Source organism: Girardinichthys multiradiatus, chromosome 1, assembly GCF_021462225.1.
Source record: "Girardinichthys multiradiatus isolate DD_20200921_A chromosome 1, DD_fGirMul_XY1, whole genome shotgun sequence".
NCBI classification, from domain to species: domain Eukaryota; kingdom Metazoa; phylum Chordata; class Actinopteri; order Cyprinodontiformes; family Goodeidae; genus Girardinichthys; species Girardinichthys multiradiatus.
This window is the reverse complement of record NC_061794.1, coordinates 7,725,318-7,745,880: the sequence shown is the minus strand read 5'-3', so window position 1 is coordinate 7,745,880 and position 20,563 is coordinate 7,725,318. Positions and strand designations below refer to the sequence as shown.

Here is a 20,563-nt window from a genome sequence, read left to right as displayed (position 1 = left end):
GCAGAGACTCCGGTCTTTAGAGGCTTCCTGGGACTCAAGCAGCAGCACCAGGTAACTCCAGACTCACCTGAAGGGAAGGATGCTGCCGCTGAAGGTGAGAGTTGCTCCAAACACTGCAATGGTGCCCCCATGTGGTCAGAAGAAACTCTCCGTTTCCACTTTAAATCACGAAGCACGTTTATTAGTCAGCATTAATTTTTTAAAGGTTATTCTTAGATTTTTATTGCTAATCCATCAGCGCATGAAAAAGATTATCTCTGACTTGAAAGCAATCCCACTGCAATTGATTATATAATTAATTAAAATAATTAATAAATCCTCCAAGTCAACCCCCACGTCCCCACACAGCCAAAAAACACTCACCAAATTCTACAAAAACAGCAACCTTTTATCATGCAATGAGTAACAACCATTAGAAACTTAGAAATAATACTTTTTCCAATGTTGGGTCAGTTAGCATGTTAAATGTTCAAATTTGAGACAGTCCATTAAAAAAACAAAAACAGAACCACCTCTCTGTAAAAGGAAATGACAGCAAATACCCAATAACACATATCAAGCATAGTGGTGGAGGGGTGAGGATCTGGGCACCTTGCATTCATTGGAGCCTTTTAGCCTTGTCCACCCAAAATAAACACAACACTACAAACGTCCCTTGAAGGATCATTTTGTCATTTGCTTCATACAAGCTGACCTAGTGAGATCACAGACTGTGTTCTTTCAAAGCATGAAGCTGTGGCATGGAAGCAAAGGATCATGGCCTACAACTAGGCAGCATTCGCCTGATCATTATGCATAAGATGTGCATCTGAAATTTCCTGTCTCTGGCGGAGCCCCTTGTAGTGGTCTTAATGCAGGCTCTCCAAATGCATTCAGTGCTTTAAATACAACCAAAGTGATTGTTCCCCACCCTCTACTTGTTATCCACATCTGATTCTGAAGATTAACGTATTTCTCAGATCAGACGAAAAGGTGAGGATCCTCCATTGGCTTTGTTCTGTCTGCACCTGCAGATTGTGCAGCCTCTGCTATGTATTTGCTTTGAATTATATCTTCACTCAGAGACATTATATTAGTGGGTCAGCCTCAACCATTCATTCTGTGTCAGGACTTTCAGCAAAACCCAAAACTAATGGGACATGTCTGTTTAAGTTAAGATAAGATTTTTTATTGTCCACCGGGGTGGAACTTTTGGTTAAAAATGGTCATTGCACTAGGTATGAATGACTTCTTATAAATGTTTTTGTTTTCTTAGGGACCCTATAATGCTTTCCTGAGCTCTGGTTCAAACTGGCAAAAACAGAGGATGGCAGCTGTCTGCTAAAATATGCTTCCCATTTCTTTCAACAAAAAGTTGAGACAGAGCTTTTTGTGGTTTGCCCACTATTTTACCTGCCATTGAAACTGTTCTCAGAAGTTTGTTTTTTAGTCTGCAGCTTAAATGGCCGTACCATGCATACAGATGAAAAGTTAAAACACTCTCAACAATCACTTTGTACTCAAGCTCTAAAGATTGCTGGCTTATCCCTTGACCATTCATTTTTCTTAAAAGACAAAGTCTCTGTGAGCATTTCTTAAAAGTATTTTCAGTATCTTCAGCAAACCTGAACTTTGAACTCCTCAACATACCAAAGTTTTCAGGAATCAAATGTGAGTATGACAGCAGGAACTTGGGTCATGAAACTGGACAATGATTTTAAAACGCAGCAACAGAATGGCTGAAAAAGAAAAGAATCAAGGTCTTGCAATGACCCAGTCAAAGTCCAATGTGATTGAAATGCTGTGGTTTGACCTTCAGAGAATAGAAATTAATGTATGGGAAAAAAATTAACTGAAGCAATACTGAGAAGAAGAGTGGGCCAAAAGTCCTCCATGACAAAACGGCATCTGCTAAATAAATCTCTTATGCTGTCATTGAATGATTAAAGACTGGGGTGACTGAATATTAATGGCCTGAGAAGAATATTCCATGTCACTGTGTTCCTTTTCAACTGGGGAACCTCTCATCACCATACCTAGGCAAGTAACATTTTCTTTATTACCTCTCACACTAAGACTGGGTCCTGGCCGGGATCCAATAGTCAATCCATCCAAACATCCAAGGACAGACAACTGTCTTGTTCTTCAGAGACAACCCTAGGCCAGTCATGGAGACAACAACCGAGACCACTTTAGCAGAGAGAGAGAGAGAGAGAGGAGGATGGACACCTATATGAGCTACACCTGGGGCCTGTAAGGGCAGAGCTGAAGTTCCCATGGACCTGAGGTGGGAATATTCTGCGTTACTCTGCTGATTTGGAGCTGGATGAGAACAGATGTTGAAGAGAAAGAGCTTCAAATCCTTTCCCTTTCCATTTCTCTTAGAGATCTTAGAAATTAGCAAAGCAGAGATACTTGCATACAAGGTTTTGCGAAAATCTGACAGAAATCTGATGAATAACCATTTGAGCTTACTAAGTAATTCAGATACGACTGCTATGAATGTTCCCTCAATACTCCAGATCATTTGACTCTTATAAGAAGTAGTTTATATGGTCTATATTGTTTGTCTTGGGATTTGTCTTGGTTCAGTTTATGAAGTATATTTTGAATAAATACATTTGTGTGAATGTAAATATTGGTTGAATAATAATAATAAGGGTATACTTTGAATGAATGGGCGGCGCATTGTGGTTCTACCTTTATCTTTGGATGGCGTCTTCTAAACATAAGTCATAGAGCTAAGAAACAGATGGGTTCCCGGGCTTTTTGTGTATAATTGATTGGAAAGGAAAATAATTTGTGTGAAATTGATGTAAGGAGATGGTTAAAACAAGGGTGAAATATATGAGACTTCCTTACGTACTGGGGCGGCTGTGGCTTAGGGGATAGTAATTTATCCCGTAGCCAGTGGGTTGTGGTTTGAACCCCAGCTTTGTCCATCTCAGTCATGTCCTTGAGCAAGACACTTCATCCGCCTTGCCTGTTATTGGTGGTCAGAGGTCTCAGTGGCACCGATTGTATGGCAGCCTCGCCTCTGTCAGTCTGCCCCAGGGCAGCTGTGACTACAATGTAGCTCACCACTGTCAGTGTGTGAATGCGTGGACAACTGTTTGTACTGTATAGTGCCTTGGGGTCTCTGGGTACTTGATAAAGGGCTAGACAAATGCATGCCATTAACCATTTACTTATAAATTATACAGTAGTATATTTTCATGTAGCACTAATATATCCTACATACCAAAAACAGTTTTCAAACCAAACAAAGAACCCACCTGTTACTATGTCAAGTAATCACCCCCTTGTTCAATCATGTAATGCTGGTGATTACCATTGCCCTTATTAAAGACCAACTGCCATTTTTTGCAAATGTTTGAAGTAGTATTTAGGCTTAGAAGGGAATTTCTTTTTCCAGAGGGCCAGGTTGGTTTGGATAGTACAGGTCCTTCTCAAAAAATTAGCATATTGTGATAAAGTTCATCATTTTCCATAATGTCATGATGAAAATTTAACATTCATATATTTTAGATTCATTGCACACTAACTGAAATATTTCAGGTCTTTTATTGTCTTAATACGGATGATTTTGGCATACAGCTCATGAAAACCCAAAATTCCTATCTCACAAAATTAGCATATCATTAAAAGGGTCTCTAAACGAGCTATGAACCTAATCATCTGAATCAACGAGTTAACTCTAAACACCTGCAAAAGATTCCTGAGGCCTTTAAAACTCCCAGCCTGGTTCATCACTCAAAACCCCAATCATGGGTAAGACTGCCGACCTGACTGCTGTCCAGAAGGCCACTATTGACACCCTCAAGCAAGAGGGTAAGACACAGAAAGAAATTTCTGAACGAATAGGCTGTTCCCAGAGTGCTGTATCAAGGCACCTCAGTGGGAAGTCTGTGGGAAGGAAAAAGTGTGGCAGAAAACGCTGCACAACGAGAAGAGGTGACCGGACCCTGAGGAAGATTGTGGAGAAGGGCCAATTCCAGACCTTGGGGGACCTGCGGAAGCAGTGGACTGAGTCTGGAGTAGAAACATCCAGAGCCACCGTGCACAGGTGTGTGCAGGAAATGGGCTACAGGTGCCGCATTCCCCAGACCTGGGCTACAGAGAAGCAGCACTGGACTGTTGCTCAGTGGTCCAAAGTACTTTTTTCGGATGAAAGCAAATTCTGCATGTCATTCGGAAATCAAGGTGCCTGAGTCTGGAGGAAGACTGGGGAGAAGGAAATGCCAGAAGTCCAGTGTCAAGTACCCACAGTCAGTGATGGTCTGGGGTGCCGTGTCAGCTGCTGGTGTTGGTCCACTGTGTTTTATCAAGGGCAGGGTCAATGCAGCTAGCTATCAGGAGACTTTGGAGCACTTCATGCTTCCATCTGCTAAAAAGCTTTATGGAGATGAAGATTTCATTTTTCAGCACGACCTGGCACCTGCTCACAGTGCCAAAACCACTGGTAAATGGTTTACTGACCATGGTATCACTGTGCTCAATTGGCCTGCCAACTCTCCTGACCTGAACCCCATAGAGAATCTGTGGGATATTGTGAAGAGAACGTTGAGAGACTCAAGACCCAACACTCTGGATGAGCTAAAGGCCGCTATCGAAGCATCCTGGGCCTCCATAAGACCTCAGCAGTGCCACAGGCTGATTGCCTCCATGCCACGCCGCATTGAAGCAGTCATTTCTGCAAAAGGATTCCCGACCAAGTATTGAGTGCATAACTGTACATGATTATTTGAAGGTTGACGTTTTTTGTATTAAAAACACTTTTCTTTTATTGGTCGGATGAAATATGCTAATTTTGTGAGATAGGAATTTTGGGTTTTTATGAGCTGTATGCCAAAATCATCCGTATTAAGACAATAAAAGACCTAAAATATTTCAGTTAGTGTGCAATAAATCTAAAATATATGACTGTTAAATTTTCATCATTACATTATGGAAAATAATGAACTTTATCACAATATGCTAATTTTTTGAGAAGGACCTGTATGATTTCGTAGTAAATGAAACATCATCGAAACACTGCTTCTGTATTTACCCAGGTTATCTTAACTTGATCAGAAACATTTAAGTTTGACTGAAAAGCAAAAACAGCAGAAGTCTGTAAGAGGGCAAATGCATCTTCACATGCACGGCACCTGTTCTAAACTGTTTTAGTTCAGATAGGCGTTCAGTTGTGCCTTTCAGAGTCAGGAGTCAATACCAGCGGAGCTGAACTTCTCCAGCAGAATGTTGTTTCATCTTGTTCTTTCTAAAACATAATCCAGAACATTTTGGAGGCAGTCAACAATTCATCCTGATGTTAATAAAGCTTAAAATGGTTTTTTCTTTACTATTACAGTTATAGTAATATTGTTGTGTAGAAAGTTGAAAAACAAGATTACTTCTCAAACATTTCTCTAAATGTTGCTAAATATTTTACTGAGAAAAGGTCTATCTACACTGATTCCGATATAACCTATTAAATGTACATGATCAAACGTTTATATGATTACCGCTTACGCATCACTCTTTATAAACCTGACTTGTGTGCGGATAGATAGTTTTGGGCCCCCTGCTAATTCAGAAGTCCTAAGTAGCTGATTGGTTTGGTTCTGGTTCTCTGGTTTTAGTACAAAATACAAAACCACATAGGACAAAAAAAAACTTAAATCCTTTATTTACCCAAAAATTCATGTTTTACATCAGAAAAATAAACAGCAGAAAACCTTTTTTTTTTTTCTTTCTTTTTACACTTTAGGTTCTGATAAAATTTAAATAAGGTTGCCCCACATCAAGGGAACCATTCAACATGAATGAACATCTTAGAGCTACTTTGGCTTGGTTTTCACTTGAAAACACACGAGTTAGTTGTTCCAGGGATAAAGCATTTAGCTAAATACCTCATTCAATACAATTTTTAATTTTCTGAGGAATAAAGTCATGTTTTCTTTCACATGTCCACGCATGTGATTGTATGACCATCTCAGAAACCAGAACTAAAAAATAAAACCCAACTCGCCCTCATGTTAAAACATGTTTAGTCAATAATAATGGTCATGTAACTCCAGGATCTAGGGAGCCTTTATTTTATTACAAAGTTTGTATATGGCGCCCTCTACTTCTGAAAGGATGTAATGGCAGCTTACAGAACCAAGCAACATTATATATTTAGCAATACTTTAGATTTGAATTTGTTCAGATTTTCACAAAAGTAAAAAAAAACAACAAATTGCACAATTATGGCAGGAATGTTTCTATATAATTCTGATATGTTTAGCAGGGTGGCACAACATGCTGGGATTGGCAGCAACCATGTGATTCAAATAAGAATGAACACGTTGACAAGATAAAGTCATGATTGTTGCAGTGTCAGCCACATATATTGACCCTGTGAGTAAACAGGTAGAAAAGGCCCAAATTCATCTTTTATTGCAGCAATATAATCCACCACTGAAATTGTCAGAAAAATCGAACCTTTCATTCAGGGACATTTTGTCGCTAAAAGAACATCACAATCATAAACGTGCTGTTCACTAAACACTATTGGGACATTAGACGAAACCGTGTCCTTTGGTCATTTAAGATGAAGAATGGGCTTTTCAGCAACAAACACATTTCAGGTAGGTTTGGTGTGAAACAAAGGATTAATATGTAGAAAAGCACGTTATGTTTAGTACAGTGAAGGATCTGAGAGTCTTTGGGCCACTTTCTCTTACAAAGGCCCTGGGAATAATTTTAAAGTGGACAGGAGCAGTAACTCTTTAAAGTACCAGGACAATTTAAATACAAATCTGGTGGACTCTGACACTGTGGGTTGGCACTGGGTCTTAGTAGGACGATGGATCCAGAACATTTGGCTAAATAAGTAAAGAAATCGTTCACCCAACAAATAAATGATCCTTCTTCTAGGCCCATCGCTGTCTCCAGATGATCCTATGGAAAACCAGCAGGCTGAGCTGATCAAAGGAGCTAACAGGAACACAAGTAAAAGAAGGTTTTACAGCAAAGTTGCTAAAAACTCTGCAATCTGTCCTGTTGTTGAAACAGATTATATAACCTGTTCATGTTTCCACTTATGAAATGTACTGAAAAAATAAAGTTGGATTTTCAGACAGAGATTATGCTGCTACAGTAAAAGATCTTTACCAGAAGTGTAAATAAATATGCCTAATGTTGTAAATGTCAGTGATTTCTGGGCTGAATTATCCCAGTTGCTCACCATAATACTCAAATACTCCTTTTACTCAAAAAAACATAAAACAATCAGCAACAAGAGATAAACTCCATCTATTATTATGCTGCAACCTTTCTAGATGATGAACTAGACATACCTACTCTCAGCCACAATACCTGTGTAAATAACATCTTTGATAAATAGGTTTTGTTGCCTTTCTCAAATTTATTTCTAGTTTTACATTTAATTTAAAAAAAAAATCAAATGTATTACTCAATTTTTGCAGTGAAATCCTGGTAAAGAAGTCTTCAGTTTGCGGTTTTAGATTGGTGTAACAATCAAACTGGTATAAAACCTGCTGTAAATGAAACACTGCAGTTGTCTGCACTCGCATGTCTAATGCTTATCATTCATCCCTAAATAATCCATTTCTGCCATCACTAAACAAAGTGCTTTCAGGTGTTTTCTGGAGGATTAGTGGTTAATCTGAGTGTTCCTTTAGCTCTTTATAAACTGACCTCTCTAAAAGCAAATATTAAATATATTCAAAAACCTTTAAGGAAAAGTAAACTTCAAAATACTTCAAACATCAGAACCTGCAGAGAATAACTCACATGAAACCCTAACATCACACCAGTAGATTGTTTCAGATTATCAATCTGCTCTGAAAAGTGCTTCCTAAAACCCTGCCCCTCAACCTGATTCACACTGTGTGATCATTAGAAACTGATTTCCATCGTGAAGGATGTGAACCAACTTGGCGCGCTCACACCCAAAGATGGATCAAGCGGCGTCTGATTTTGTCCCCTTTGTGCCGGTCGTCATAGCTTCCACCGCCGTCTCATTTTCTCCTTCCTACTCTCCATCTTTTCAGCACCTGAGTCTAATCATAATAGAACTAATACCCATAACTTTGTGTCCATTAACTGTTGAAGCTTTCTGATGTGATTCTACTGCAGAAAGAAATCATACTATCTTCATCTAGAAATATTCAAGTATTACCACTGGTATCCAACTGCTCTGACATGACACTTAATAAGGAGTTGAGGTAAAAACTCAGCAGCTGAAGAGGTTTTGTTATGTTTCTGAAAACACTTAGCTAGGTTTCATGTGAAGACAAAAGACTTAAACACAGAACTGAGTTTTACTAAAAGTCAGATGTTCACAGAGCTCTTTTCTAAAGTCCAAGTCAAGTCTCTACAGAAATAAACATTTTCTAATCAAATGCATGCCACCCAGTCTGCCGGTTACGCTGCTTTGCTGTAGGTTCAGAATTCATTTTGTAGTTGAACTCGGGCCTAATTTAATACATTAGCTTTTAATCTTTTTACAGGTTATTAAATATGCAAACTTTATGAGCTGCTTCAAACTCTAATGGATTAAGCAGATGTTTTACCTCATAAGAACTATCCATTTATAACTACAATAAACATAACTTGAAGAAAAATCATACAGGGGCACGGCTGTTGTGCAGCTGTTGTACGGAGGCCTTGGTCCTCAACGCAGCTCTCACGGGATTGAGTCCTGGCCCATTGACCCCGGGAGTCAAATCTAAATAGTAACCATGTTTCGAGATCTACGGTCTGTAGCTCTGAAAGGTAACGGTATCGGGATGTTTTCACTCCTGAAAAATAAACATAAAACTGTTAAGGAGACTCAAGTCACAGAAAACAAGTCAAGTCTCAAGTCTTTAGAGCTAGAGTATAAGTCAAATCTTTGTGTTTGTAATTAAAGCACAACTCGAGTCCTAGTCTGAAAGTCAAGTCACCATCTCTGCTGTGACTATTTATACCTCTGCCAGATTTAGGTTTAATCTTTTAAATTACCAACATGTTTCTTCTGGCCGGAAGTGATGTTAAACTTTTTTCATATTTAGTTATGTTCAAGCGTCATTCCAAATGGTATCAAACTAACCTCTTTCCTCAAAATTCAACAACCAATACCCCATTATGACAATGTGAAAGGTTTTTGAGATTGCTGCAAATTGTTTTACAAATAGAAAACTAAGAATTTATTTCCATAAGTATTCACAGCCTTCACTTGATACTTTGTTGATCCACCTTTGGCTGCAATTACAGCCTCAAGTCTTTTTGAATATGATGCCACAAGTTGCCAGTTTCTGCTGCTGAAAAACATCCCCACAGCATGATGCTGTCACCACCATGCTTCACTGCAGGAATGGTATTGACCTGGTGATGAGTGGTGCCTGGTTTCCTCCAAACATGACGCCTGGCATTCACACCAAAGAGTTCAATCTTTGTCACATCAGACAAGAGAATTTAGTTTCTCCTGATCTGAGAGTCCTTCAGGTGCTTTTTGGAAAACTCCAGACTGGCTGCCATGTGCCTTTTATTAAGGAGTGGTTTTCATCTGGACACTGTCATACAGGCGTGACTGGATTGCTGCAGAGATGGTCGTCCTTCTGGAAGGTTCTCCTCTCTCCGCAGAAGAACGTTGGAGCTCTAACAGAGTGACCGATTTCTAAGTTTAGATGGCCGGCCAGTTCTAGGAAGAGTCATGGTGGTTCCAAACATTTTTACGAGTGATGGAAGCCATTGTGCTCATGGGGACCTTCAAAGCAGCAGAAAGCTTCAAAACAATCCTGTCTCGGAGGTGTACAGACAATTCTTTTGACTTCATGCTTGGTGTTTGCGCTGTAACATACACAGTCAACTGTGGAGCTTTATACAGACAGGTGTGTCCTTTTCCTAATCGTGTCCAATTAACTGGACTTACCACGGGTGAATATCTCAGCTCAATTGTAAGCTTCACAGCACAGGTTGTGAATACTTACATCAATGTGATTTCTTAGTTTTCTATTTGAAATACATTTGGAACAATCTCAAACAAACTTCTTTCACATTGTCATATGTGTGTAGAATGTTGAGGAAAGATTCATTTTCATATCATTTGGAATAAGGTTGGACCATAACTAAACGTGGAAAAAGTGCAGCGCTGTGAATTCTTTGTGGATTAACTGTAATAGTTTTTTTTCACAAATCATATTGTTATTGTGACTGTGAACCCCTACTGCGGAGGAAGCCAAATATTAGGGTGGCAAAGAGGCCTTCCAACTCCAAAGACCCAGAGCTCATCATCTAAGATAAATCACCAGTAGAAACATAAAAAGCTGCTCAGCCTTTACAGGAAGGCTTTGATGGCTGTAATGCTAATAAAGATTTTGCCATTAATTATTGAGGGTGTTTAAATCATCTTTGACATGCCTTTCACATTGTTTTTATCTTTGAGATGCCCAATTATTTTCATATCAGAAACAAACCTCTGGAAGCTAAAGGAAAATAATGTTAAATCTAAATCTGCCAGGTGTATTAATAATATAAGGCTTAACTGTAAGTGCTCTTTCTATGAACTGGCAATCTTTTGTAAATCGAGTATTTTATAAATAAGTTAATAATTGTTGCAATTTAAATAACCTCAGTGCCACACTTTTAGTGAGTTCATGTAATGCCTATGAAATAAGATCATGTAACCTTCCATCTTAGTAAGGTCTTTATCTTGGACCTAAATGGTCCAACACAACACTTTGTCTGTTATGATCCCTTACTGAGTTGGGATGGAAGTGTTTTTTTTTTGCTGAAAGCAGCCTAAACTGCAAATCGTCATATGGACAAATTGCACATAGAGATTGGAGGTGCCTGGAGTGGCTTCTATACTGTCCCTTTCTGGAGATTACTCTCATAGTTTTCCAGACAGATCTGAACACGCTGAGTGAAGTAGCTGTGGTCCGAAATGGCCCGTAGGAGGTCAGTCTGAACCAAGGAGATGTCGTACAGCTCAGAGGTGCATGCTGTACGAGTGTCGGCGCCGCCTGGCTCCAGGAAGACCTGGCAAATGTGAAGACAATGAGGAGGAACATGAGTGTGGACAGAGAAGCCAGGATGAAGCATTTTAATGCCTTTACATGTCACCGTTTCATTTGCAAATGTTCTTACAGTATTTAACAATCCTTAATAATACTGTCAACAGGAGTCTGGATAATTTTCCAGGTATCCTTGATTTGTTTATAATTACCTTCCAATTATGCCAAGCAAATCTTCCCCACACCATAATGCAACCGCAACCAGCCCAAAGCCCTGGTTACAAAGCAGGATGGCTCCATGCTTTCATGTTTTTACAGCACGTAAGATGAGTGTATCAGTTGAGATTAAAACAATTGTCCAAGGCAACATTTTTTTAATCAATACTGACTAATTTCAGTAGTTTCCTGTTCTGAGCTCACAGGAGAAGTACCTGGTTTAATCTACTGCTCCTGTAGCCCATCTGCTTCAAGGTTCGACATGTTGTGCACTCAAGAGATAGTACTCTGCATACCTTGTTTGTAACGAGTGGTTAGTTGAGCTACCGTTGGCTTTCTATGATCTCAAACCAGTCTGCCCATTTTCTTCTGACCTTCGACATCAATGGAGCATTTTTTTCTCCACACTCCTACTAACGGGATATTTCCTTTTTTTAGACCATTCCCTGTAAACCCTGAAGATGGTTGTGTGTGAAAATCTCAGCTGATCAGTAGCTTCTGAGATAATCAGACCATCCAACAAACATGTCCCATTCTTCAGCAAGTCATTTAAGCCATGTCTAGACACCTAAATTCATTCAGCTGGTTGATACATAAGTTAGTTTATGAATTTATTTGTTAAGGAGAAAAACTAAACTTAAGTATCTGTACTGAAGAATATAGAAATAGAAAGACTGAGCCATACAATGGCAGATGGTACATTTTGTTTGATGACAGACTGATTACTTGGTCGATAAACGTACCAGTGGGTTCGTTTGTTAATTAGCTGACCAGCTTACTGGCTGATTCAGCTAGTTGACTCTTTGGACAGACAGACAGACAGACAGACTAATTAATTGGGAAACAGACTGAGTGATTGGTTGATTCAAGGATTGGTTAAATGAATTGTTGATTCACTAATTGGTAGAAAGGGGATCGCCTGAAGAGTTTTGGTTAACAGATTGATTTGGTGGTAACTTGATTGACTCAGTAACTGATATTAGTTTATTGGTAAACTGACTGACTTATTTGCCTCAACTTAATGAATGGAAGGATATATGAATCATGATGTTAAAAATTTCAGATCCTCTTTAGTAAGTGTTTTATATTGTGTAATACTTCATGCTACTTTCATAAAATAGTAACAAACACAATCATAACCAATCTGATGGAAGTTAGACTTTGTTTTTTACTTATTAGGCCTTTAAAAGAGGTTATTTTACCTTTGGACTAACAATGGTATCCTCATCATTCTGTCGGATATTGTCATCTATAAAGATGTGCTGAACATGCTGGTCAAAGGGGTCTATCCATAAGGGTTTCCCTCCTCGGATGGAGAAGCTGTTGGTAGCCCACCTGGAGACAGAGATCCGATACATAATCATTTGAAAAAAAGAGAAAAGTTTTGCTGTTTGTGCTGCAGGATCTATTTGTGTACCAGTCAAAGTGGTCCTGGAAACCACCCAGACCCTGCACTGAGCTCAAGTACTGGTAGAGTCCTCTCTCCCCATCACGGGTAGATACGCGGTCTTCAGCCCGGCTCAGGACAATCCCTCTCTTGCTACAGCGGATCTTGCCTGGAGTCATATCCACACCGAGCTGAACCAAAGCAAAACAAAGAGTGAGGGTCAGAGTTAGAAAAGGACCGAGTAGAAAATGATCCAGAGGCTCTGGAAACATGTCCGTGTTAAGAATCACAAACTTAGCAGATTGATTTTCTCAGGACTCTTTATTGAGTGAAGAACATTACAGACAACCCTGAGAATCTTTTTCATGAAACAACAGAGTGTCTTCAGTCAGAGGTTTCTTCAGATCTGCGGTAAGACAGACCTACAGGAGATCCTTCCTGCCCACAGCCATCAGCATCTACAACGGCTTTGAAGAAACCCGAATATTATGAGCTACAACACCGAGTTCCCCTATGGGATTATTTAAGTATTTTAGAACTGAATTACATATGAAAAGAATGTGAATACGTATTTTAGTTTCATGGATGTTTAATTTTTAAGACCATGCCACTTAGATGGAAAATCTTAATGATACAAATAAGCAGATGCCTGATTAAAGTGACTCTACACGTACTAAATAACACTAAATAGCATAATGATTGTTAGAGAGAAAATACTGGCTGCAAGCACTGAGTTTAAAGACAAAAGGAACAGTCCATCCTCACACCGAGTCTCCATCCAACACTCAAATACTGACTGAGGATTTAAATGGATTCTTCTTTTAGTCATTATTTTAGTATGATGTCAGAGAGGAAACACTGCCTGAGGAAGATAACGCTGCACCACAGCTGACCATCTATAGACAGACACCTACACTAAAAATATATAACTCAAGCGGAGAAAGATTGTGTTCACTGTTCAGTGTTTTTAAGTTTGTTGTTTAAATCAAAGCCAAGATGGAGCTGCTGCACTAAAAAAGTCACCAGAGATGAAAAACCAACTCTAGTTTAAAAACTGTTTGAGCAAATGATGTCCTGTGATTTATTTTCACCCTCGGTTCTGTCCTCTCAGCACATACAGTAGAAACCAGATATTTACATACATTGTGACGGCCACTCCAAAACATAGGCTTCATTATCCTTCAGCCACCTTATAACTACCTCGGCTGTTTGTTTAAGGTCATTTCCTATTTGGAAGACCCATCTGCACCCAAGCATCAACTTCCTGGCCGACGTGTTGGGATGTTTCTTCAACATCTTCAAGATTTTTCCTCATGATGCCTTGCAGGAAAATGCCCACTCAGTGTGTTTAAGGTGTTGAACACTAAATAATAAGAAGCTTACAAAACCATAACATCATGTGGGCTTTCCTAAATTGTTTAAAGGTGTAGTAATCAGAGTTTATGCAAACTTCTGAATTTGAAAAAGTAATAAAAAGATACGTCTTATTATTCTGGATATAGCAGATAGAGATAACGTAAGCTTCCTTTCCTTACAATCTTTTTCCAAACATTAGACTAAGATGAAATCTGACTGAGAAGTCATGTTAGTACACAAACAAATCTGATGGTTTTAAATTTAAAATTAGATGGAAAGCAAGACCTATTCTTTCACAGAATCTTCCGGATAACACAGTGGATCTCAGGTGCATAGGCACGCCCGCCACACTGCCAGGTTTTTGTGATGTAAAAATTGGATCTCCCGTAATGTGACATCCATCCTGCACAATTCAACTGAAAAATAAATCTGTTAGCAAGACAATATTAAAAAAAAGAAATAAAAAGCTGCAATAACCTGGTTGCATAAGTGATCACATCTTCAGACACTTTTTCATCCAGTTTTAACATTCAGTTTTCCTGGGCCTCAGGTCCAATAAGCTGGACAAACATGAAATAAAGTTCAGATCATCTATCCAAGAGGGATTTACAGGAAAGTTGCTTGTTTGCATCCTGTAGCTAAAGCCATAGTTTACAGACAGGTTATAAAAGGATCTAAGGATACAAAGGAACCAGAGTCCAGAACTAAATCTGAAGGAACTCTGTGCGCCCCCATGATGAGGCATGTGGACAAGAGAAAATCTGATAAATCTTCCAAAGCGGAGCGGGAAAATATTCCTAAATCCAAATGTGGGATGAGGACAGACTGCTTCCAAAGAGAACTGAACGCTGTTTTTTAAAACCTTTTTGAACAAGGTATAAGTTTATTGGTGTGAAAACAGGTTATAGCAGCTTTCATGTTTTATGTTTTTCTTTCACAATTAATGCATTTGTTTTTCAGTTGAATTGCTCCAGATAAATGTCACAATTTTTACATTAAAACAACCTGACATTTTAATAGTATCATTCTGAAAATTCTGATTGATTTAAAGTTTGATATGAAGAATATCTGAATGTATTTAAAGTTTAATTCTATGTTGACACCTGGCGCCTGACTTAAATTTAAGCTTTAATTTAAACATCAACATTTTGGAAAACTGACTGCTTACTATTATTCCTGTTTTTTTCCTGAATACAGTGTTCTGCAAGGCAACACTGAGGATGTCATGTTAGCTTATGTTTTGGAGTGATCCTGCCTCACCTTCAGCTCAGGCAGATCAGGGAACAGTGGATGAGCTCCCTCTTTTACTGCTCGAGACATGGCTCTCAGAACCCGAGGCAGGTCTGTTCCAAATGTGCGGAAAACGATGGCAAACTCCCGTCCTTCCTGTGCCAGGTCTCTGATCAGCTGGAAGAAGGAAGGGAGGATCCAGTGGTAAAGTTGTCCATCCTCTCCTTTAACAGACAGCTGTCTGTCTTCCTGTGGGAAACACAGAGACGGGACACAGTGAATAATGGACAATTGGACCAGTCGAAAGCTATCACATATCTGTCTGCACTGTAGGACTAGTCAATGTTGTGTTAAGTATGATGTGGGTTAACTGCCAGGAAGACAACCACATCTACATAGATCTAACACTTCTAACTGGGCTTGAAGAGTGAGTCCTTTGAACAATGAAGACAGCATCCCACTTTGACATAAGGGTAAAAACATTACAAGTAATTTAAAACCATCATGCGACCTGTCATTCCTACCAGAGAGCCTATAATAAAAGCTGGTGCACAAAGAGGCAGTGATCAGAAAGAGCCATCTTCCTCTAACAGCATCAGGCACGTTTCTAGGATCTCTCGCTTGCCTTGATGCCCTGAGGCCAGCGGAGCAGCTCCAGATGTTCATCCAAAAGTCCTCTGAAGCGTCGCCCGGCAACAGAGGTGAAGCCTGGTAAGCGTCCAAACTGAGAGTAGTAGCTGGAAGCATCACTGCAGGGTGGGTATAGGGAGGCGGAATCACTCAGCCATTCCCATTTTCCTGCAGAAAATAAAGAGATTTAAAGATAAAAGTGATGAATTAAATCATTTCTAATAAAAAAAAATTACTTATCATTTTATGATGTGAGTAAACACATGTGAGTAAACACAAGGAATATTTTAAGGAAGATTAAAGTAAACATGTAGATTTAGCAACTTCCCAAATTTACGGATCACTTTTATAGCAGGCCACACAAATCGGACTGAATCAAAAAGTTGTCAAAAGGTTGTTGGTAGAAAAAGTGGTTAGTGGTGTTTTTAGTTTGCAAAAAAAATTTACAGAAGCTTGATTCGTTGAGGACGAGAGGCCTGTAAACTCAATTGTTAAGCACAGAGGTGGATTGGTCATGATATGGGCTTAGCTTGCCCTTTTAGTCAAATATAAAACAGGTTTTGGCGGGCAGAATAACTAAATTACTTTAAACACAACACTTCAATTAAAACAGACGACTTCTACAACAAATGATTTGATCTCACACCACACAAGTTAAGGGATTTCCAGTGGCCTACATAATATACTTTCTAAACCCCATTCCCAGCCCTTTGTTTCCAAATCTGTGTTCTAGAAACAGGAATAATGCGTAAGCTCCCTGTGTCGCCTGAAAGCAGCCTTTCTGCCCCTGTTTGCCTGCTTTTTACCGTGTTTGCTCATCTTCCCCCAGGTGACGGTAGTGAGGAAGTAATCCAGAGCAGCAACGGTCCCCTGTCCAGTCACCGTGTCCGACACTAGGATGGTGTTGTTTAGGTCCATGTGTAGAATTAACTTTTTCCTCGGTGCGTGGTTTGCGGAGCCGAGTCCCCGAGGGACTGACACCGCAGGGCCACCCGCTTTCCGCCGCACCGGCTCAACGACCCCTCCGCTCTGCGTCCCTTCGTGTTCCTCCGCCATGACAGCGCTGCGGTTAAACAGAACATAACAGCGTAACGTTCTGTCTCTTTGCTTCAGCCATGAGCTTGTTTCCAAACTTCCTGATATCCACCATAGAGGCACTTACCGGTACATACTTCCTGATTCCCCGGTACCCATCTTCTTCTCTCTCAAACTAAGCGAGTTGGAAACGAACACTACAAAACAGCGCCATCTTCCTGTGAAAACGTCACGGTCGTTTTCAAAGGCATATTTTATTTTATTTCTTTTTGATGTATTTATTTATTTGTTGTGGTTAAATTAGAATAAATAACAGTCAGTCATTTTCTACCGCTTATTCCATAGTGGGTCGCAGGGGAGCTGGTGCCTATCTCCAGCAGTCAATGGGCGAGAGGCAGGGTACACCCTGGACAGGTCACCAGTCCATCACAGGGCAACACACAAACACTCATTCATACACCTGAGGGCAATTTTAGAGAGACCAATTAACCTAACAGGCATGTCTTTGGACTGTGGGAGGAAGCTGGAGTACCCACACATGCACAGGGAGAACATGCACACTCCATGCAGAAAGACCCCTGGCTGGGAATTGAACCCAGGACCTTCTTGCTGCAAGGCAACAGTGCTACCAACTGCGCTACCGTGCAGCCCTAAATAACATTTCATTAAATTATTTTCAATTTAAACTAAATTATTTAATGTCATTCAGTCAGGGAGTAGGGGTTCATAGGCTGATACCCTGGACATCATTCATAGATCCTACAGTCTGGAAAAATATGGAATTTCATTAACGTCTTTACCAGGTCTAGACAAGAGTGTATAAAATATATATTTGCAGGTTAATGAAGCATAAGAGCTTAATGCTGCTTCTCCATGTTTGGTTCTTATTAGAAATATACTGTAAAGGAGTGCTGCTGAAAAACTAGTCCATGCATTTGTTACTTCAAGGCTGGACTACAGTAATTCTTTACTGTCAGGATGTCCACAAAAGGCAGTTAAAAGCCTTCAGCTGATACAAAATGTTGCAGCAAGAGTTCTGATGAAAATTAAAAAGAGAGATCATATTTCTCCTATTTTAGCTTCCCTTCATTGGCTTCCTGTTAAATCCAGAATAGAATTTAAAATTCTCCTTCTCACATATAAAGCCCTTAATAATTTAGCTCCATCATACATCAGAGATCTGATTGGTCCATATGTTCCTAACAGAGCACTTCGTTCTCAGACTGCAGGTTTACTGGTGGTTCTTAGAGTCTCTAGAAGTAGAATGGGAGGCAGATCCTTTAGTTATCAGGCTCCTCTCCTGTGGAACCAGCTCCCAGTTTTAGTCCGTAAGGCAGACACCCTGTCTACTTTTAAGGCTAGGCTTAAAACCTTCCTTTTTGATGAAGCTTATAGTTAGAGTGGCTTAGGTTATCCTGAGCTATCTCTGTAGTTATGCTGCTATAGGCTTACACTGCTGGAGGACATAATGATGACTTTCACTTTCTTTGCTACATTTTCTTACTGCTTTTCAATTTTGCATTATTTTCCGTTTTTTAACTTTATGTTATATCTGTTTTTTCTCTTCATAGAGAAAGCTACACCTGGTCTCGCTCTTTGTTCAGCTTTCACGTTGTCCTGAAGGGGGGACTGGCTGAGCTGCTGCTGCCAACAACTTCATGTTCTCCTTCTACTGATGATACACTTGGTCCTGTCTTTGTGTGGTTAACCCTGTCTCTCTCCTAGAAATAGATAGCTGAGCTTTTACTTTGACTAACTGTATGCGTTCTCTTTCATCCTCTGGACTTGAAAACTTATCTTATCTGCTTAGCTGTCTTTCTCTGCTAGATGAATCTTCACTAAAGGAGCTGCTATCAACATTTTCTTTTAGATAGAAAGTACTACTGGTTCAGTGCTTCTGTGTTTTGTTTTGTGTCGGTCATGGAAGATGGCTGCTCATGCTGAACCTGGTTCTGCTGGAGGTTTCTTCCTGTTAAAGGGAGTTTTCCTTTCCACTGTTGCTACATGCATGCTCAGTGTGAGGGATTGCTGCAAAGTCAATGTCAACTGAATCTGACTGCACTGTTTGATAACTAGGATAAATTGAAATGTATGGTTGACTTGACATCTGTATTTGACTGAATTGACTTTGTAAAGTGTTGTGAATTATCACTATATAAATAAACAAATGGACAAATGCACAGTGGCAGAGTTTGTAGCACTGTTGCCTTGCAGCAACAAGGTTCTGGGTTCGATGCCCGGCGGGGGTCTTTCTGCATGGAGTTTGCATGTTCTCCCCGTTCATGTGTGGGTTCTCTCTGGGTACTCTGGCTTCCTCCCACAATCCAAAAATGATTGTTAGGTTAATTGGTCTCTCTACATTGCCTTAATGAGTGGGTGCATGATTGTTTGTCCTGTATGTCTCTATGTTGCCCTGCGATAGACTGGTGGCCTGTCCAGGGTGTACCTTGCCTGTAGACTGCTGGAGATAGGCACCAGCTTCCCTGTGAACTGCTATGGAAGAAGTGGTATAGAAGATGAATGAATGAGCTAAAATGCTATGTCAGTATAAATGCTGACATTGGAGTGTTGCCAGACAGTACAGGATAGAGGTGTGTAGAACATCTGATGGGGAGGAAGATGAAAAGGACAGTTAGATGAGAAGGGAGTGCATAGGACCAAGTGGTGGAAACTAAAAAAGGAATAAAGTCGTGTGGTTTTTAGGTCGGAGTTGAGACAGGCTCTGGCTGGCCAGGAGTTGCTTCCAGATGACTGGACAACTACAGCTAATGCTATCAGGAATACAAGTAGGAGAGTACTTGGTATGTCTTTTGGAAGGAAAGTTGATAAGGAGACTTGGTGGTGGAATGAGAAGGTGCAGAAGTGTGTACAGAGAGAGAGGTCAGTTTAGAAGTGGGACACTGTGAGCACTGAAAAGTATACTTTTTTACTTCACATGAGTATTTTGTTTGGATGACTACTTTTTACTTTTCCTTTGGTAAAATATATTGAAGTAGTGCCACTCTTTCTTAAGTAAAATGTTTGGCTACCTTACCCACCTCTGATCAGAGGCATTCAGGGTTCTTACAGACAGGACCACCATCTTGTAGTACTTGTCAGTGAGGTTGGACTGAAAGTGGTCAGTCTTGAAGGGGATTGATGCAGCAGAGGATCACACTGATGTCTTCGGATGAAGGTGGCTATCAACCAAAAGCTCCTCCGGTTCAATCTGGCATAAGCTGTAAGCTTCCATTCCATTACAATCCAGCAGAAAAGTTCCCTCTATGGGGCGTTTCTCTCTGTAAGGCTAGTCTATCCGCATCACTACAATTTCCAGGAGATTCAGCAAAATATGCATATGCTGTCCCGTCTTCCTAGCCTTTGGTAGTTTTTTCCTATCAAACCAAGATTTTACAACCTTTCTGAGCAATGCTCAGCCTTGCAACTGCAAGTTTGCAGGGGTCTCCTGTGGTGGCAGCAGGCTTTGTAGCCTTGGTGCAGTTGTAGCCTTGGATGCTAGAATATTCCTCCTCATCATCCAACAGCATGACCTACAAGTCCTCTGACTCTGCCCCATTTTTGTCCCCCCCTCCTTCCACAAATAACTGAGAAACAGCGAAGCCATTTAAAACTTCTTCTGTCTAGAGTAATGGGAATGTTGGGGCCATTACCTGTGGGCCTGTATTTGCCCATGTCAGACAAGTTATAGCAAGTTATAGCAAGTGGTCCCTCCTCGGCCTCACCCTGAAGTCTGGCTGTCTGA

General features: G+C 40.1%; 1 protein-coding gene across 1 annotated transcript; it reads right to left on the bottom strand.

The window, feature by feature from the left end:
* Positions 1–5,633: 5,633 nt before the first annotated feature.
* On the bottom strand, positions 5,634–17,063 carry si:dkey-32e6.3. Its single transcript, XM_047363988.1, has 7 exons — positions 16,949–17,063; positions 16,593–16,849; positions 15,782–15,954; positions 15,187–15,405; positions 12,601–12,761; positions 12,386–12,518; positions 5,634–10,992 (listed from the first exon to the last, which is right to left on the bottom strand). Exons 1-7 carry the CDS (start codon positions 16,978–16,980, stop codon positions 10,816–10,818), a joined length of 1,152 nt encoding a protein of 383 aa, XP_047219944.1. The 5' UTR covers positions 16,981–17,063; the 3' UTR covers positions 5,634–10,815.
* Positions 17,064–20,563: the final 3,500 nt, after the last annotated feature.